We start from the raw sequence: 20,397 nt of genomic DNA, 5'->3' as shown, positions 1-20,397 counted from the left end.
GTTTACAAGTACAAAGTCAGTGTTATACTATATGCTTGCTTAACTCTAGTTTCTTTTAAACACACTGATATAGGTTGTAATTTGTAATATTAAATCTGTTCTGCATAAACTGACAACAAATTTGCAACTATTAAAATGGTTGGGATGGAAAGTTTCAGACTTTCTTTTTTTTAATTAGAAGAACCCTTTATGATTTCTTTCCACATTTTCATACTATTAAAACATTACCAAATAGCATTTTTTTTTTTACTGTATACAGCAATATGCTTTTGCTTGTTTGATATCTAGGAAGTCTTTCATTCTCCCTAATTGTGTAGGATCCTCTATTTTTCAGTCATCTTGTATATCTAATTTGATAACACTCAGTTTTCAAATGAAAATGCATTTTCTCACCTCTGAAATGTGAATTTAGTTTGGAAAATTAGCAATAGTGTTTGTTTATTATCTGTAGGAGAAGGAATGGGAGGGCATGTCAGCATTTACAACAGTAACTTTTATGTCCTTACTGAACCTTTGTAAATACCGGTAAGTTGTCTATTCAGTAACTCATATATTTACTCTCCAGATTTATCTCAAGATTGAGGTATTCATTTGCAATAATAGAGTTAAACCAACACAAAATAATATGAATAAAGTCAAAATGAAGAAAATATTTACAAATGTATTCCTGTTATAATGACAGAAGACTGTGCATGATTATCTTTACCAGCAAGCCCATCAGAGACATGTATTTTATCAGCAAAAATATTCATTCTTTATGTATTTTTTAGCAATGTTTCTTCCAAATGGGCTGCAAAGTGGCATAGATAGCAATCCATGTGCCTGGTAGCACGTGCTGCCTTTTACCAAGATGAGCAGACAAGGAGTGGAAACCTTTTTGGAGCTATGGAAAATGAAGCAGTAGCTTCACAACGTATTACTCATTTCCCTAATACCTGCTGATAATTAAGATATAATGTTGGACTAGCAGGGGTGTCACGGTATTTTAGGAAATAAATTATGGTAACAGAATGTTTACTTCTAAACCTGATGTGTCCCCAGAGAAGAACTGAAGTCGTGCTAAGTGCTAATGAATCTGCTGCTCATCTGAGCCCTTGCGGGCAGACGCAAAAGCCGGTTGCAGTGGAGATAGCAGTAAAATGACTTCAGAGAAAAATTAGCTGACATAGGATGGAGGGAAAGAACAGCTGTTGAAGTGGAGATGAGTGACACACTGTTTGTCTTGTGCCTTATTTTCCTTAGGAGAAAAAAAAATGAGATCCACATGGTTTGAGTTAACTTACTCTTTTGCAACACCATTCCAGTGAATCTGTGAAGTGCGACTTCAAAATATGTAGAAGCTTCTTGTCCTGTTATCATAGGTTTTACTGAAAAAAAAGAAAAGAGAATGAGATATGGCCCTAGAGCCTAGCTGACATCCCCTGTTTCTGAATTTATGTTCATTTTAATTTATGTTTCACTTACATCTATTCACTTGAAGACTATATTTGAAGGATTATTTCAGTTTTGGCTAAGTGTCAAAATTTATGCAAGGCAGCAAATCTACTTCCTTGAATATTTTTATTTAAATTTTAAACACAAATAATACTGACTTGTTAGGAACTTTATAGATGATAATTATTTGCTATATGTGAGATATATATATATATATATATATATATATATATATATAATGGTTACCATAATATTTTAATTACCAAAATACTGAATTTGAAATTGGATTACTGTAAATTATTTGTCGCACTGTAAAAGTACATGTACGATCCAAAAAAAGCTGTATTCCAAGTTCTCAAAACTCAGTTAAGAAGAAAGAAAATCAAAAGTCTAGATGTAAGACAATATATCAGTAAGTATATGGAGTATGTTGATGAGAAGAAATTGAAAACATTATATTTACTCAAATAGGAACATTTGAAAAAATAGGGGAAAAGGCAGATGAGAATAAGGACGTTTGGTATGTTGTGAGTAACATAACAAGAGGATGAGACAGGTATTAGGGAGCATTAGGAAGATTTTAGATGATAGAATAGATGGAAGAAAGATTAGAACTCTGAGAATATCTGTAGTTGGAGATAGTAAGGTAAAGGATGTCAGTGTATTAGGAACCTAAACTAATTAGGCCTTAAACCTCCTCCTGCTTCTTTTTTTTTAAAAAAAAGTTCTTCCTTTGGGAATCCAGCCTGTTAGATCTTGCCATACACTTTGGGTGGCATTTGAATCCTGGATTTCTGTGGAGACCGGTAAGGTTTTCCCAGCGACGTTGCCAGACTTTCCCATGCTGCCGTTTCCACTGTTTCTCCCAAACATCTCAGAGGACCAACAGATAATGCAAATCTGCTGCACTTACTTGATTTTAATCATATTAACTTGTCAGGGTCTTGTAAGAAGGAATCACAGCAATGCAAAGTGCTCACAGAAGCTTTACCACGAAACAGAGAGTTCTTGGTCAGAATTGCTTCCATAACTTTAAGAAAATAAACAGTCAGAAAAACAAATGCCCCTTTCCTTCTCCCTTTCTCTGAAACCACTAACTTCCACTGCAGTCTGCAGTGATAGCAAAGGACTGATCTCTTGCACCAGGTATATTGAGAACAATGCATGTGCCTTTTTTCCCCTAAGTGCAAGTATAATTTTTATTCACTCCAACAAATTAAATTTCATACTAGAAACTCCATATACTTATTGATATATTGTCTTACATCTAGACTTTTGATTTTCTTTCTTCTTAACTAAGTTGAGTTTTGAGAACTTGCAATACAGCTTTTTTTGGATTGTACATGTACTTTCACAGGACAGTACAGATATATGCAGATTGGATATGTATGTGGCTGGTTCCCCAATCAGGTGACAAAATCCTTATCTGAAATGTTTGTAGGGTCATTGGTCCATTGACACAGCTAAATTTTACCCTTGTCTCCAAAGGGTACTTCTGGGTCTCTGCAGGGGGCCATACTATTAATCAAGGCCTGGGAAATGGTCAATGACTGTAATGGAACCTGGATTTTTTTTCAGAACTTATTGTCTGAAAATGTCTTGGTTGCTTTTTGATCCACAAGACATCTGAAAAAGAAATGACAGATCTATTTCCTGATTTTCCGCTGCTCCCACCCTCCCACCATGGAAGCCTAACTCATGTACTTCTACTTCAGTCATCTAAGACATGGATGACAGTCCCAGGATGATATTTAGGACCAAAATTTCCCAAGAATCAATAAAAACAGGACCATCCAAGGAGCAATTCAAATGCATCAATTCATTAATAGGGAAAATACATTTTCTGTAAAAAATAAAATCCCACTAAAAGCAGAATATAGCTTCTCTTAATATTTTTTGATCTAATGTTATCTTACACTGCACCAGTGTACATCTTGTTCTTTGATACGCAGCTGAATTTCACTCATAGCAAAGGAATGATGGGGAAAAGCTTTTTTTTTTTACAAAAGACCTATCTGTCTGAGTTAATCAGCTTTAAAAATATTTATAAACATTTTACACTACGAAAAACTACTTAAAAGATGGAAACATGGGTAGTTGCGGAATTTGGCAATAGGGAAATAAGCTTTTCTGTAGTAATGATTCATATGCTATTTGAGCTTTATTATTTGACTTCTGCTACACTCAAGCAGTGATTTTTCTTTCTATGAAGGATTTTTGTCCCTTTCCTCGATGTAGTTGTCTTTCAGGACAGCAGGCTTTGCGAGGGCGGGAAATCAGTCTGCATCTCCTTGGGAGAGTGGGGATAAGTACGGTGTACATATAATGTTTCTGGGCGGTGTTAGTAGAAAGCTATCTCTCCAATTTTAAGTAATTTTCTGCAAGTCAGCATTTCTAAATATAGAGAGTGGATTCTCTTTTGTTAAAATTATGTGTGAATTTATTAGAGGAATTGATGTTAGTGTTTTTCTGATATCATGAAGAAACTGCAAAGGTGGTTCTTCAGTAGAGCAATACAAGGCAATTAATTTGTAACTTTTTGGTGGTAAAAGGTTTATTTTAATTGTAAATATTGTATAGATGCCTCCATAGTATTCTCCTTATAATAATGTTTCAGGTTATAAAATCTGCTGCAGATCGGTTGTGATTTGTAAAAGTTTGTCTGTAAAATACCATATTTTTTCCATGTCTGTAACTGCTTCATGTGGCCACAACAGCTGGAGAAAATAAAATGTGTGTACAGCTACAAAAATTCAGATTAGACCCACAGATCTACTATTCATTAATTTGCTTTATTTCGCTTAAGTGAACTCTTCAAGAACTCTTTTTTTTTTCTCCCCCTAATTTTTAACCACAGTTACTACTTGTGAAGTTGTAGTTTGACACAAAATCAATGTTCAGAATAGGTTGTACGTATCTGGTATATTGTTTTTATGCCATACTTCTGCTGCGGATTGCTTACACCTTTGATACATTATCATGTATCATATTTAAAGAAAATCTTATCTGGATGTACCTTATGAATATGCAACCTAGGATGCATAGGTAAAAGTCAAAGTTAAAGTAGGGTTAAACTCACCATTCATGTTTACCTTAAATTGTGGACTCCAAAAGTGTTTCCATTCCATGGTTTCTTTTGGAGGTACATTTCAACTTGGAATCTTTTTCTTATTGATCGGAATTTCTAGTAAAATTCATTATGAGCCTGAATTAACCAAAAAAAAAAAAAAAAAAAGTTTATCTGGGATTAAATCTTACTACTTGCATATCTTTATGTTTTGCTATGGTATTTAATTTAATATACTTTTATGGTAGTGTTTGACCTTTAGTTATAAAGTAAACTAGGCATCAAAAGCTTGTAGAGTAGGAAAATGAATATGTGCACAGTTTAACCAAATGTGGTAATGAAGAACCTGGATACAATAATTCCACCACAGAAGAGTTTGGAGCTGGCCAAGGGAAGATGCTTGTTTGTAATTAACTTTAACACCAACATAAAAATGCGAAGCATTTTTACAGATTTATTTTGAAAACATATATCTGCTAACTGAGTTTCTTCTTCTTTGAATAGAAGAATTTACAGGGGCAGTTTGAGTTAGCAACCTTCATTCTTGAATTAAGAAAGAAAAGGCACATCCTTGCATATGGTTTGCATGTAGTATCAGGCCCTTATAATGACTTTTTTAACACTCTTTGTTGCTGTTAGGAAATAGCGCTTTTCAGATAGAGAAATTATTAGGATTTCCATTCTTTGAGTAGTGGACTTGTCCATGATTTGAGATTTTCCTCCTAAGAAGATGTCAACTAAGATAGTATTCAGATGGATGGAAAGTCCCTAGTACTAGTCTTAGCTTACTGAGGTACTGCTGCCCCTTGTTACAGAAACTGTAATATGATAATCCTATGAACTATGATAATCCTGCATCAAGAATTATTGGTAATTCTGAGATTAAGAAATATGTCCATAATAATAATTTGTTTAACATGGATTCAAATTTTTATTTCTTTCTCAGCCCAAATATATTATACCGTGATTTTTTTACGCATTGTTGTCAGCTAATTTATGTAACTTTCTTAAGAAAAAGTTTTTGAGATACAATATAGAAGCAATGGAGGATGTTGTTTCCAAACCAAATGATGAAGGGATGTTGTATTTGGAGCACACACTGTGCTTACGTATCTTTGTGTTATGGACACACGTATTAGGAGTATTCTTTTCACCGTGACGAGAACGTGATTAACTGAGAGGAGGAGGTTTGATTTAAATCTGTTACCCTGCTCTCATGTAGCTGAACGTGTTGACAACCAATGAGAACTATTCAAGTATGTCCTCTGAAATAAAAATCTTGTGTAAATGCACTGGAAATTTTTAATATGGGAAATCATAATGCAACTTATGGGAAAAATTTGCTGTTTTGCAGGAAGATGTTCTGAGTTATGTGGTATTCTGAAAAAGCTGTAAACGGAGGTATCATGTGAAGCAGTTATATGATAGGAATACGATCAACTTAATGCAGAATTCAGCATAGAATCATCTGGGCCGCAAGAAATATGCAAGAGTACAAAGGGCAGTTGCATTTAAAGGGGAATATTATGTTCTTTGTAATTCAGGATGCTGTCAGATTATTTGAAATCTCACAAATGCAAACTAATGTAAAAATGATCTCATAACTACCAGCTGCAATAAGGCGCTTGCTTACTTGGCGTACACTGCTATTTTTGTAATAATTTTCTGGGAAATTTTCTGGATTTTAAGTAAGGACAAAGAATGTCCTATATGTATATCTGTAAAATAAGAAGCTGAATTTGCAAACTCCTGAGGCAGTCGTGTTAACTGTTCTCGTGCTCGGACTGGAAGCAGCTGAGCAGAACGGATGAGTATGAATTAGCCTGTCATGGTCTTCATGGACAGTGTTTAGCATCTAGCTTGTGACTCTGTGTGGAGATAACTGAGCGTTGGTTAATATCTACAGAAAAATTACGAGATTTTTGATAATCTTTGAAGTCAATATAAACTTACATAACAGGAGAAAGCAGCTATTCAATAGTAACAAAGCAGCTTATTCCACATAAACTTAATGAGCTGGTAAGGAAAATAACTGGAACATGGCATGTGTGGTACTGCTGCCTTTGCTAAGAGTTTGTGTCAATCAATTTTCTCTAAAACTTGCAATTTAATGACACTTTAAAATGACTTGGTCTGTGATTCAAGATGGAATTTGTTTGGATGACAACTGTGTGCTTGGAAATGCTGATACTTCAGTTGCTCTTTAAAAAGAGTTCTAAAATGTCCTCACGGTACCAAAAAAAATCAAAATCAAAACCAAAAGCCAAATATCCATTTAGTATTACAAAACATAAAGCTATAAACAGTCAGAAGGCTTCCTAAACATCTGCAATTTATGCCAGAAACTGGTTTCTACAGTTAGTGTTATAATCGTGATAAAGGACGACTCCACCAAACACAGATTGGGTTAATGAGCGGAGGAAGAAGCTCGTTAGTAATTCATTCAGAATTACTTCCTTTAATACCAAGAAAATGAAGTTCAAGTCGAATCCTCTGGCTGTTTTCCTCTTGCAGATGCAGAAGGCATCAGTGCGATGCCTGTTGTTACGTTTGCATTTTGGTCGTAGGACTGGGAGCGTTGCAGCGCGAGCGCGGGGCTGGAGCTTTGGGGCACCCGGTGGGTGAGCGGTCTGACCCCTTCGCACGGCGCTGAAATCGTGGGTGCCGTAATTCTGCACGCGGTGTGTTTACAGGCAGAAAATTTAAAATTCCACGGAGAATCCAAAGCATGGTTGTGATTAAACATTCCTTTTGACTTTGGATTGCTTAAAACTTTCTCTGCTGATTTTCTTAGGTGACGGGAAGTTTCTTTTAAAATAAAAAGTAATTTTAATAGCCTGAAGTGTTTATTAACACATGCAGCAAAACTTGGTGGAAGTAGCTTGTAGCAGGTACGGTTTTTGTTGATCTGCAAAATACGATGCAAGAGCACATACTGCTCTTCTGGAGCACTTCGCAAAAGATCTGCTCAGGAAATCAGTATTTTGCAGGCATCATGATGTATTGTAAACCATCTGCAGGAGTATTTGCTTTGTAAATAAACTCAGTGTTCTTATAATGCTCATGCAGATGTTTTACACAGCTTATTTAACATTTCTTTTGCTAAAATTCTTAAATGAGGTTTTTAAAATTGTAAAGCTACAGTGTTCAGCTTACTGCCAAAATAATACGAAAGCTGACATGATACTGTTTATTTGTAATGTTTCTCTCAGAAGACACTGTGAATTTGAAAGCTGCTTTCATTTAAAAGTCACTTTTTCGAAGCAATATATTTTAAAACTCCCACTGTGACCTAAATGTATGACAACAACTTTCTGCACTACTAGTTAAGGGATGCAGTTTTATAAATTAACTTACCTGTTATTTTCCAATGCTGCTTTTGGAGAGGTTTGTGTTGTTTCTCTCTCTCCTTTTTTTCTTTGTTTTTCTTTTTTTATTTTTTCTTAGCATAAATAATAGCCAATCAGTCAAGCCTAAAACAGAAAATAAATTTCCTACTATCAGTTTAATTAGGAAGTGATTTAAAACACTAACTGAACTAAATAATATTTTGAACGTACCAAACAAAATGGAAATACTCAATTAAGTTTTACCTTTTTTAAAACTATTTCTTTCAATTGTTCTTGTAGCAGTGATAGAAAAGGTCAGAAAATGATTTTAAAACAGATATGTTTACATAGTAGTATGATGTTTGCATAGTAGTATGATTAGTGTTTAATATAAAGCATAGTTGATCTAATACAGAATATTTCCTGTAATTAAAGAGATATTGATACTGTATTAATTATGACATATATCAAGTCTATCATAGATAAGATCCTGAATAGATCCCCGTATAGGAGAAAATAGTGATTATAAATCTTTGTAAACAGTATGTATTTCAGTCTGGAAGAAAATGAGATTACTTTTTGAGGTGTTTCAGTAAAACTGTAGGTTTTGGAAATACCATGCTGAGCTTATTTGAATCTTAAGTGATGGCTTTATTTTTAGGTTCAAAGTTCTCGAATGTACAAATATTGAGAATATTTCTAACTTAATTTTTAATCAACTAAGTGATACAGTAATTTTGAAACAACTAGCAGCCATTAAAAAAAAAAAAAAAACTCTCCCTGTTCACTACAGGTAGAAATTAATTGCACAAATTTTGGCTTCGTTTGTAGATTTGTGTGATTCATGAATTTCTGATGTGAACGGCTAGCAAGTACTTTTTGACTTGCTTCATTACAGACTCTCATCTTTGTATTTGGGGCAAAAGAATAAAGCAATTTTGGTAAAACACTTTTATAATACTTCATGAAATTTATACTGTACCATCCTATGAAGATTTAAACATCAGCTTTAATTTAATTCTTCAATTTTATGTCCTTCTATGTGACCCATGAAGTCGTGTTTTCATTATTCATCTGTTCATGATTGTGATAACATCCACTATATGGAGAAAAGTTATTTCAAAAATTCCAAATTATTGTTAAATTTATCTAGGAACATTGATCTCAGTAATTTAGATGGTTGATTCAAATTTTAAAAAGTTTTCAAAACTGCACTTGGTAATAAAGTTAGAAAGATCGACAGTCTCCCTCAGTACTACTGGTTGGTGCTTTTGTGTTGTATCCCTTTTTTTTCTCCTCCCCTGTCATTTGTAACATAAATTGCTTTCTCACGCTCACTTAAAATTCTTCTTTAATCTAATCATAACATTCATATTATGCTATCACCATTCTCTATAGAAACTGTATTACCATTCATTTTTAGTATCGTAAATACTAACATTTAATAAATAAATAAATAAATATAAACAATAGTTTATTTATAGGTTTTGTGTTTATTTACAAGAAGACTATATAAATGAAAGCTATTTATTTTAATGAATTTACTAGCATCCCAGAGGAAAGTTAGAGAAGAAATAAGGGAAACTGCAGGCAAGGAACTCAGATTGCACTGTGTGATCCATATGCTCATATGTTCAGTCCTAATTTGCATCAAATCTATTTAAAGCACTTTTCTGCCCAGAGTGCAAAGTTTATCAATTTAAATTGGCCTAGTCAGTGAACTACGGCACACAGTGACATGCTTTTGTTCCTTTGATTTCAAGTTTCTGAAGCAACTGGCTGCAATGGTAAATGTAATTAATCATTTTCTTCAATGCAAATGCAATTGGAATATTAGGCAATGTCATTATTTACAAGAACAGGCTAATTTTCTTTGGTATTTATGTTATGTGGGAATTTTTCAGTTAGCAGTATGCTGAAAATCTTGGAATTCCTCCATTATATGCTGTAGTTATTTTAATTCTTCATCTCTGTTCCCCTCCTTTCTTTCTTACGTATACGTTTGAGGATGGCTTACTTTTTGGTTCTGTATGACAAGTGTAAGTCTATCAAAATGGTACTGCAAAGCTTAAAATCAAATTAAATAACGGACTTGTGACTTTTTGTTCAAAATTAGAGTTAACTTTAAATTAATGTGGTATTATCAAGTTTACCTAACCTGTAGTTTCACTTGTTTGTATTAACTGAGTTTCAGAATAATAATCGAAGCATAGAAGATGCTTCATTTTTTGGCAATGTGTTATTTATTGCTTTCTTGAATTACTGGTGAAGAGCATGAGGGCTTCTTAAGCAATGTAAAAGAATATAAATGGATATATGAACTCATTAGGATTTTCTATTTAGAACATATATACAGTTTTCCATTCTTCTTCTACTTATATTTCTGCTTCAGAAAAGTGTAACCTTACTTGAGGTCTTGACTGTAAAATTTGTTTGCTTTCCAGAAGTAATTTTCTTATTGCTCAACCTCCGTGGCTCTGTGTGCGTGGGTGTGTTCTTTTTATTGAGCACCTTAGAAAGTACATGAAATCTTCTGCGTTCACTGTTGAGCTCTAAGGAGCTATAATGTTTAAAAAAAAGAGGAAACAGAAGTCACAGCTGTATATTACTCAAATTACTTTCAAGAGAGGGTGAATGAAGCATCTGTAAGTACAAAGATTTCAGTTTTATAACCTAATGTGTGAGACCAGTTGGTATCCATAGTCACAGTGCTGCGAATGTTCCCCTACTGAAGAAGGAATGAAATTAGTTCCCTCGATGTGCTGCTGCCATAAGGGAAGAGCCCCGTTAAAATTCCCAGAGAAACAGTGATGTAAGAAATTGCAGAATAGCACTTTGGCAGATGATAGTGAGCTGTTTATAAATATAGAAGCTAAACTGTATTAAGAAACTTCTGAGTAGTCTTTAGAGCATTTGCTGTTTTTATTTTTAAAAGGCTGAAAAAATAATAATTTTGTTCAAAATAATACAGTCTTTTGTCAACACCTCTGTTTGCTAGTTACCTTGTTATAAAGGTAACAAGTGAAGAATGTATCGGAAATCACTCAGAAGGAGGTATTTTGAGGCATTGTTCGTTTGAGCTATATCATTAGTTCACAGCCTTCGTCTAAAGTTGTGTCACAGCAGAAGAAAAGATTTGGGAACACTCCCGGAGTCCGAGCATAAAGCAGGGGAGGATGCTGTCCTGCTCTCTGTGTGTTTGTGTAAGGTGTGACACGCCGTAACTGCCCTGCACGTCATAGATCTCAGGGTTTGTAAACTCTAAAGATAATAAAACGTTTCTCTCCTGCTTTTCATTTCAGGAAAAAGTTCAGAGAACTTATGAGGCATTCCAATAGCTTAGTTAGGGATAATATTTTTGGATCTTGACTGATACCATAATCTTTTGTATCAAGAGAAGAGGGGGTGGTATGAGGTCCTCTCTTCTCTGCTGGGAGGTGGCTGGAATCAAGGAGCGCAGCACTGATCTTCTGTCTCCTGTGAGCTCTGATCCCAGCTTTTCTAAACTGAATGAGATGTTAATAATTCTGACTTTTCCTTCCTGGCTATTTTTCTTGAGTGAGAATTACCCAATGTTGATCTCTTTGTTTTGATGTGAAGAGGAAATCCAAGCTTTAGAGAGGAGGATAACTTTGGGCTTATTTTCTAATGTCTTCAAGCCATTTCTCTGGTTTTACAGATGTGTTTAGGAATGATTCTGTATGATTTCCAATCCCAGCCTATTTTAGATGGCTTTGGGACTTCTGTTGTCAGTTAATTCAGTAAAATTGCTCGCTTGAGGATTTACCTTTCCAAAAAAGCAGTCTTCCTGGTAACCATCATTTCACCAACAATAGTTGAAGATACCTGGTTGCATGTAGGGTTTTCTGGGCAAAACTCCTCCATAGGTAACTCCGGGATTTTACTCAGCAGCCATCCCATCAAAACATTACTTCCCTCACTTGAAAAAGGTCTTTTTTCTTTGGCACGCATTTTTTGAGTCTTTGCTTCTCCATGGTTCTTGGTCTCTTCAGCTGAAGCTACAACTGTGCAGAAGGTTATTTTGCAGAATTTGAAGATTACTGTGTTTGTTTTGTTTTGTTTTGTTTTTTAGTTTAAGTTTCCAGCAGGATTGTTAAGGCAGCTGTAACTACAGTGTTTAGAATCCATTTATTTTGTCTCTGAAGACTTCATTGTCTTCATCAAAGAGTGTCTGTGTAAATAGAATGTAAAGTGCAGCTACTTGTATTAATTATACCTATGTGTACGGGTGTGATTAATACAGGTTTAGCAGGAATTATGCTATCTCCAAAATTTGCAGATACTGTTGCATTTGGAGAAGAGGTTCTGTGGTTGCAGTTTGCCCATGGCTCGGAGGTCCACATTCAGGTGATTTGGTTCCTGCTTTAGAGTTACCTATAGTAAATAGGCAATCATTTAAAAAAAGAAAAAAAGGAAAAGAAAATTACTTAACCAGTAAGTGAAGTTCAAGATACATGTGTGTATGCGTTTTTATTTCTGTGTTCTCTGCTCTGGGATTTGGAGAATGTATAATGCTTTTGGCATGGAGTATAGTGTGACTTAGGGAGCATAAATATTGAATGAATGGTATTGTGAAACAGAAGTTTCCAAGTTTGAATTCTTAAAAATGAAGTATTGTGTCCCTTTTGACTGACCAGAGCTATATGCATTGCTCTCAGTATCTGGGCCCACAGTGGATCTTTACAGTGATATAGATGATGTTCTCTCTTTTGTTGTCTATTCCTTCCGTAATTACTACTGAGTAATCAGCTAACACTTTTCTAGAGTTATTTTAATACCAGAAGTCCTGTTTTCTGAGTCCCAACAGGCAGCTGAGTCATCATCTTATATCAAGTTGATATGATAATGATACAAATAGAAAAAGTATGCTCATCTATATTGAATTTCATTAGCCATTTTTGTCATTTAGGCACTCAGGTCAGATACTTCAGCAGTTCTTCAGTCAGCCCAGGTATTTGTTACTCTAAATAGTCTATTATCATTGGTTGGTTTGGTCACTGTGTTGATTTTCTTGAATGTCTTGAGCAGTGCAAGTCCCTGCAAGGCTCCACCAGCATCCATAGTGAAAATTAACCCTGTCTTCCCACCACTGTTTTTTCTCTCTTAAATAAGTTATTCAATTTTAAATTATTTATCCATTTAACTTGCCTTCTTATCCCTTATAGGTAGCATGGTTTCTTTAAAGTCTTTGATGAAACACCTTATTGAATAGCTCTACAAAATTTAAGTAGGCTACAGCAGCTAAATCTGCTTTGTCCATATGCTTGCTAAATCCTTTGGAGAACTCCAGTTTTCTGTGATATAACGTTGCTTTGCAAAAGCAATGTTGAACACTACTAAATCACTGTGCCCAACTTAAGTTTGATCAGTAACACATACTATTTTTTTTAACTAAATTCGATCAAATATTTTTTGGTGTAGAGTAGAATATAATCCAGAAGTAGTACAAGACTCCTGAGATCAAATGAAAGAAGGGATTTTCTGTCATAATCCTGTTGTTTCTAGTTTCAATCCATTAAATATAGGAATTATGAAAATTTTTGTTTAGCAAAAATTATCCATATAAATATTTTATTTTTGATTTGCTTGAGAATTTGTTTTCAGTAGTTCCTCAGAAATCAAGGAACTGGAACTACTGTGTTTTACAAATAAGGTATTGAGTAACTGCAAGTTGTGCTGATTGTATGCAGGCAATTAAACAGAACAGAATCAACTTTAAAACAGGTATTTAAGTTCTTTTTCCATAAAGATAAACAAGCTAAAATTTTACTAACATTTTGAAAACCCTGTCAGATATGTTCAAGTTAATGAGCTCTAAGTAATCTTTGTCATATACATTCATCTGTGGTATTACTGAATACAGAGGCAGAGCTATTGGTGGTCTGAGAGCAAGCTGTCTTTCATGTGCCATGATACTAGCATCTCAGCATGTCCAAATATTTTTCCTTAGTAAGGAAGACAAAATACTAAGTGGACTCTGTTCCTTTCTTAACAACAAAGGACAGAGCGTGTATGACGTGACTGAGGGTTGTTCCCGCACCTTCACTTGATATTCTTCGCTTCAGATTGATTTACAGAGATGAGGCTCCCTGTACTTTAGAGATCCATGACTTAGAGCCCTTTGTGTTAACCAGCGTGTTGAATGGTTTTATGTTTTGAATGGTTTTGTGTTTTGCCTCATTACGTTGCATTTATTCCATCTCTTTCAAAATCTGTGAGTATTTGAGTAGATATGTAAATATATGTGTTTGTTTTCTTTAATCCTTAAAATGGCTTATCAGAACATGCAGTTGAAATCAGGCCAATGTGATTTATTCTCATTTTTAACATAGGTCAAAACCTTACCTTTACTTTTGCTACTAGCTACACTACTGCTGCCTTAACATCTGAATTCTATCCCCAGGTCTCCTGCTGGCTTGCTGGGTGATTTAATCATTTCGCCTCTGTGCCTCACTTTCTCTGTTTTAAAAATAAAAACAATGATGCCGACCACCTTTAAGTGCTTTGTGTTTTTCAACTATAAACCTCAGTAGGAGAGTTACAAGGCCATGATAGCAGTATTAAATACATTCTCATTAAATATTTCCTAAGATCAAATGCTATTATTTAAGAAAAGAATTTATATTAAAATATTATGGTGTGTATATGATTGAGCAAAGTATAACTGTTCTATGAAGAAATTGTGTTTAATATTACAGTCCAAAATGCTTTAGTTGATGGAAGAATATTAGCCCACTACTTCTACTTTAATGAAATATTTTAATATTGGTCTAAGCAGCTATCCTAATTGATTTGAGGTTTTAAAACACATTAGGAATGTGAAACTACATGAAAGTACAATAGACTTGGAGGTCTTTCTCTGAGATAAAATTTGTGATAATGTTTACATAAAAAGGCCATCTGTAATCATTCAAGTCAATCTTGAATAGGGAGACGCATAGACTTATATTTCAGTAGTTAGACAAAATTTATTAACTTACTGTGGCTGGTATAATGTGAAAATAACTTTTCACGATCGCTGTGATGTGGAATGATATGTCTGCTTTCCTTGTCTGGCTCAGCAATTCAAGATGAGATACTGGACACTTTCTCCTTTACGTAAGTTATTTTGCAAGGCAATCACATTGGCTTGTCGTAGCCATTAAAAGCTGACAAAATGCTTGCGTATTTAATTTTCATACCGTGTAGCTTCAAATTCCAGTGCCTCGGGACATGGGAATGGTGGTGGTGCCCGGGGACAGCTAATGGGGGAAGACTGCTTGGAGCGTGGAGAAGCGGAGCTGTTTTGGCAGCAGGGGAAAAGCAGAACTTTTTCCCTTAGTTGTCTCCCAGGCTAAAATTAAACAGAATTAGACATTTCCACATTTAGTGATTCACAGTGCATCTGCTGTAAGTCAGACTGGCAGAAATAACTAATTACCTGTACACTTTGCTACAAAAGAGTTCTACAGTTGTGCGTTAGAGCTGCACTTTTACAGTATGCCTTACCTGAACTGTCCTTAAAAACTGTATGTTAATAAGGAAGCAGATTATTTCTTCTTTCTCTTAGCCTTTAAAATTACTGGATTCTAAATTCATGGTGCTAACTTGACCTGTATCAGCACCTGTTTATCGTTCACACGGTCTGCTACATCCAGGAGTCACGAAGGCAATGCTATGGTGCAGTTTATACAGCAAGTTACTGTAATGTTATCTTTAGTTACTTAGTTACTAAAAAATAAGCAAAACTTGTCAGAATTAATTTTTATTGGAGGTCATATTTGTGATTCCTCCCCAATAGAAACTGTAACTGTAGCTCAAAGCTGTAGTTTTATGGATTTTTCAGTTCATTTTATAGGGGATTATCTAAAATGTTATCCTGAATGTTTTTAGTGGAGGTAGCTGTATAAACGTGCTTGGATGCATGCAGAGCAGAGCTGGGAGAGAATTCTGCCGGGATGATCCTTTTGGGTTGCAGGGAGAAATTTCGTTTTCTGCTCATAAATCTCAAGTCTGCTTGTTACCATCTAGTGCATCACAGCATACGTTATGCTGTGGCATTACAGTAACTAGAGACGTGATTGCACTGTCAACTAGATGTTCTCCCCAAAATGATGGGGGCGTTTCCTGAGTCCAGAGTTTACTCTGTCGTGAAGAGCTGGTTCTTACACCTCCAAAACTAAGCTCTGTTCTCCAAACATCGGCACCTCCGTTGTCTTTCCACAGCAGTTGGTCGGCGGTCATTCCTCCTCTGCCGTCCTGCCCGCCTGCTTTCTGTCCTTCGCCCGCCGTTCTTCCAGCAGCCCCTTGTGGTCCCTGCTCGTGCGAGCCTCCCTCGGCACCACCGATCTCCTCTGCCCCGTGCACCTCTTCTCCCTTTCTCCCCGAGGTGTCCTCCCGGAGCAGGTGTCCTCCCGGAGCAGGTGTCCTTGACCCGGGGTGGGAGGGAGCAAACGCCGTTGTCCCTGGGGCTCTCACCACGGCTGATGTTGCTCCTCAGGACGGCCCCGGCCCCGGCGAGCCGCGGCGCAGGAGAGGAGCCGCCTGCCCAAGCGGCCGCTGACCGCGGCATCCTCTGACGCTAAAAGGTTGCCGGGGCTTGGGGTCGATCCCTGCTTCTCGGTCACTGGCCAGGAAGATGCAGCAGGTAACTGTGGCAGCACCGGGGATGTGGGAATGACTCTAGTGTGGCATGGAGCAAGGGTCTGGGTTTTTCCTGAAATATAAATTTGATTAAGAGAAGAAAAGAGGGAGGGGAGAAAGGGAAGTTCACCACAGTCTTAATGAAATCCAGGAAATCTGGATGTGGTGTCTTGATGAAGACAAAATGGCAATTAATTTTTTTTCTCCTTAAGCATAGAAAGAGTCTGCTGCCAACTTACAGCTTGGTCCTCACACCAGTGCGATCTTCCTTGAAAACCAGGGGGATTCTTGTTTTTTGGCATGAAAGCTTAAGTTTTCAAGGAGAGGGGCACAAAACTGAGAATATCCTCTTGCGATTATTTGCTTATTTATTTTGAATACGGAAGTTGCACAGAAAACTTTGTGTAGGTAATTATATTCTTCTGTGAATATAGTGCCTGGGTAGCAAATCTGTTTGTGCAATTGCGTGTGGCAAGACTTGCTTGGTGGGAGGCCAGAATTGCCTGGCAGCCAGGTCGGCAGGCGAGGAGCGTGAGTACTGACCTGGCGACTTGCGCTGCTGGCGCGGTGTTTTTGCAGGCTCAACTTATCAATGCCACGAGACAACTGGAAAAATTTTGAGCTCTCTTCCATTTACTTGACACTTTTATGGCATCCTGGTAGTGACCACAGTGAGGTTAAAAAATAGTTTGGTTTCAGCATGACTTAAGTATTTTGAGCACCTTAATTTTAGCTATTTTTTTGCAGTAAGCAAGAAACTAGATTGAGTAACAGCTAGCTGCATGTGCTGCAGTAACACTATTTTCCTGTTCTTTTCAAGAATCTGTTGTAAATGTAGGATCAACAGATTGTGCCTGTAGGCTGACTTTATTCCTCACTCTTTGGGAGGTCTCCCGGACTCCCACTTGTCATATCACATATACATTAAACCTTTCATTAAGCACTGCTGACAACAGGCAGTATCTCTTAAAGATGCAGGGTTCCCTGATGTGGCAGCCAAGTATTTTATAAAAGCTGATGATCGTAACATATGCTTTATCAATCTTCTGCTTGTTACCTTCTGCTTCCATTTTCTGGTCTCCGGCCGATCTGCCGCAAGGCATGTTCAGCCCCGTTTGACGCTGTGGCGCGTTACCCTTTTGCTTTACGCTCGACATCGGCTTTGCCTTAAATTGCAGATTTATTTTTAAGGTTTATTGCTGACATTTAAAACCTTCAGATCACAAGGACTAGTCTCTGTACAGGGGTTCCTCACAGTGTGTGTTCCAGCTCGACGCCTGAGCGGGCCGCTGATTTATCTGCGTGTCCTTCTCGACTGGCATCCTCCCGTCGCGCCCTCAGGCTCTGCTCGCTCGGCCCCGGTACGGTGGTGCTTCTGCCATTTCAAATGCAGCTGGTTTTCTCTCTCTCTTTATATATATGTACACACAATAAATTCATAGGTGTTCTTTTTTTTATCTTTGACATTTTTTGTGGTGCATTTTATGTTTTAGGCGTGTCTGCTGATTTTTGGAAAGTGTTGAATTGTGTGACAAGTGCTGTCCATGAATTTATTTAAATTCATTATTAAATTCAGATTGTTGCCTATTTATATTGGCATACTACAGAGTAAATACAATATATATTGCTTTGGAAACTAACTCTTGCTTCTCTGAATTATAAAATTACTGTAATTCTCTAGAACTTTGTGTGGGACCTTCCAGTAAACAGAATTTCTTCTTTTGAATTTATTTCATTGTAAAATTACAAGTCTTACATGAAAAGACAACTGCCTGTTACTACTTCCATCACTTTTGCAATATAATTTGTGTCTTTATATTGCATTCATCCTTTTGCTTTTCAAGTATACAGCTCTGTGATTAAGTTCCTACTGTAATGAAAATACTGAAGTACCTAAGAGTAGGTATTTTGTCCATACTATCAAAAGTCTCAATATTCACATGTGGTCAGATTTTTAATGCAAATATAAAGGAAATAGTCTCTCATCAATGAGATTTTAGTGTGCTTGGCTTTAAGTATGTGAAGATTCCTAGATTGTAAGAACATTTTTTTTTTCCTATTGGCTTGTTATAGTTCTTAAAAAGCTAACAGGAAGCTAACAACGATGTTTTCTATATAGGTTTTTCTCCATAAGCATTTGGAAGCTAAGTTTACTTTTAAGAAATTTTAAAATAATAGCGGCATCTTGCAATCCTAGGACTAAAAAATTAGAGATTAAAAGAAGTAAGGTATATTATGGAACTTCCATAAAATGTTGACACTACCAGTGTTAGCAGAATTCAAGAATTTACCCCATTTTATTCAACTAGTCTGCTAAAGGGCCATGGTCACATTCACCTGGAAAACAGCTTGTCCTGAGCAGCCTTGGGCAGAGCCCTAGCCTAAAGAGGGATAGGGGGTCAATAATACATTTTTTTCCTCTGTGTCAAGGGTGATCTGATTCAGGTCTTGCCTAATGTTATAATTGGCTGAAAATCTAGGGAAAGGTGTTGTGTGTATTTCGTTACATGCACAAGTTTTGTGAAAACAACCATTTTTCTTGGCAAAAAAAAAATGTAACAAGCAAAATTAAATTGTGTGCATTCTGTTTTTTTTCGTTTTTTTGTTTGTTTCAGTAACATCGGCAGTGCTGGCAAGTTTCTTACTTTCATGAAGTTATTGAAGTTCGCATGGAAATTATTACTCTTGCTAGGAATTTTGTATCAATGAATAAATGTTTAAGTGCAATACAAAAAAAATCCAATCTTCTTGAACCAAAGAAAAAGATGTGTTTGCAGCAAAAATCAATATATATGGAGATATTGCCTAAGGTGATTTACATTTTCTTTTTATGGTGTATAGGTGCAGTACTTCTGTCCAGTGTACAAGGAATAGCCATTAATGTTGATCCGGTCCTGTATACTTGGCTTATCTACCAGCCTCCGAAACGAGCTAGCAGACACATTCAGCAGGTGAGTATCCTTGGAGCGGAAGGAGCGGGGAGTGGGAAAACGTTCTCTTAGGTGTATGCCACTAATGCACTGCTATTTCACACTTTTGTTTTCTGTCGCCCCTGTTGACTGCGGTTTGCAACACCTAGTGTTGGTCTGAGCCTGATTTTTATTTTACTTTGTTTAAAATGCCAAATTTTGCATATTGAAAGTTTTCATTCCACAATTCTTAGCTAAAAGAGCGTACAGAATGTTTTCTGACAGTCACTGTTTGGGAACAGTATGTTGCAACTAGTTTTAACCACCTAGTCCTGTATTTCCGTAAGCTTCGTGAGTCTGAATAGTAAACCAGGTTTTAGTCCTTTTAGGGCTCCCTAACAAAAACATTGTATAATTAGTTATGAAATTCCTGCTCTTATTGAAAATGAGTTTTTAATAGAAGATGAACCATGCAGTACATAACTTGATACAAGTGAATGTTGGAACCAATGATATATATAATGTCAAAATACATATTTGTGTTCAAAGGGCTTGGAGAAGATGCAGGAAATAAGGCAATGGGTCTGTGTGGCACAAGGTTTTCTCTGAAGTATCCTTGACCTTAATTTTTATGCCCCACACTGCAAAGAATTTTAAACATACTTTAACTGCTGTTTGGCAAAGAGAGAGAATTTTCTAAACCTTAAATTTATTATAATGGATCAGACAGTAGTGTGTATAGCCTGATGTTCCATCTGAGGCAGTGGCCAGTATGAAAACCTTTAGACTTTGGCCTCATATTTAGTGAATATTATGCACATCAGGGAAGTTTTCTGCTGGGCCCACGAAGTGGAAGGATTAACATGATCAGCAGACATTTTTGTTCTTACATGTGAACTACCTTATTATGCGTTTAATTGTCAGACATTCAGTTCAGTCTCATTAAGCTTATTTGCACCGATATGATTTTAAGAGGTTTGCTGTGTGAATTGCTATTTTATCATTTTAGTAACTT

General features: G+C 36.2%; 1 protein-coding gene across 13 annotated transcripts in view; it reads left to right on the top strand.

Moving 5' to 3' along the window:
* Positions 1-20,397, top strand: part of VPS13B (vacuolar protein sorting 13 homolog B) — a 460,401-nt gene that overhangs the window by 183,764 nt on the left and 256,240 nt on the right. For all 13 annotated transcript variants that reach the window (XM_062570474.1, XM_062570471.1, XM_062570467.1 and 10 more), the window contains one exon: positions 19,315-19,424. In XM_062570474.1, coding sequence (XP_062426458.1) covers positions 19,315-19,424 — 110 coding nt within the window. The remainder of the gene's footprint in view (positions 1-19,314; positions 19,425-20,397) is intronic.

Source organism: Rhea pennata, chromosome 2 (genome assembly GCF_028389875.1).
Source record: "Rhea pennata isolate bPtePen1 chromosome 2, bPtePen1.pri, whole genome shotgun sequence".
NCBI classification, from domain to species: domain Eukaryota; kingdom Metazoa; phylum Chordata; class Aves; order Rheiformes; family Rheidae; genus Rhea; species Rhea pennata.
The sequence above is the reverse complement of the archived record's forward strand: the minus strand, read 5'-3'. Positions and strand labels throughout refer to the sequence as shown.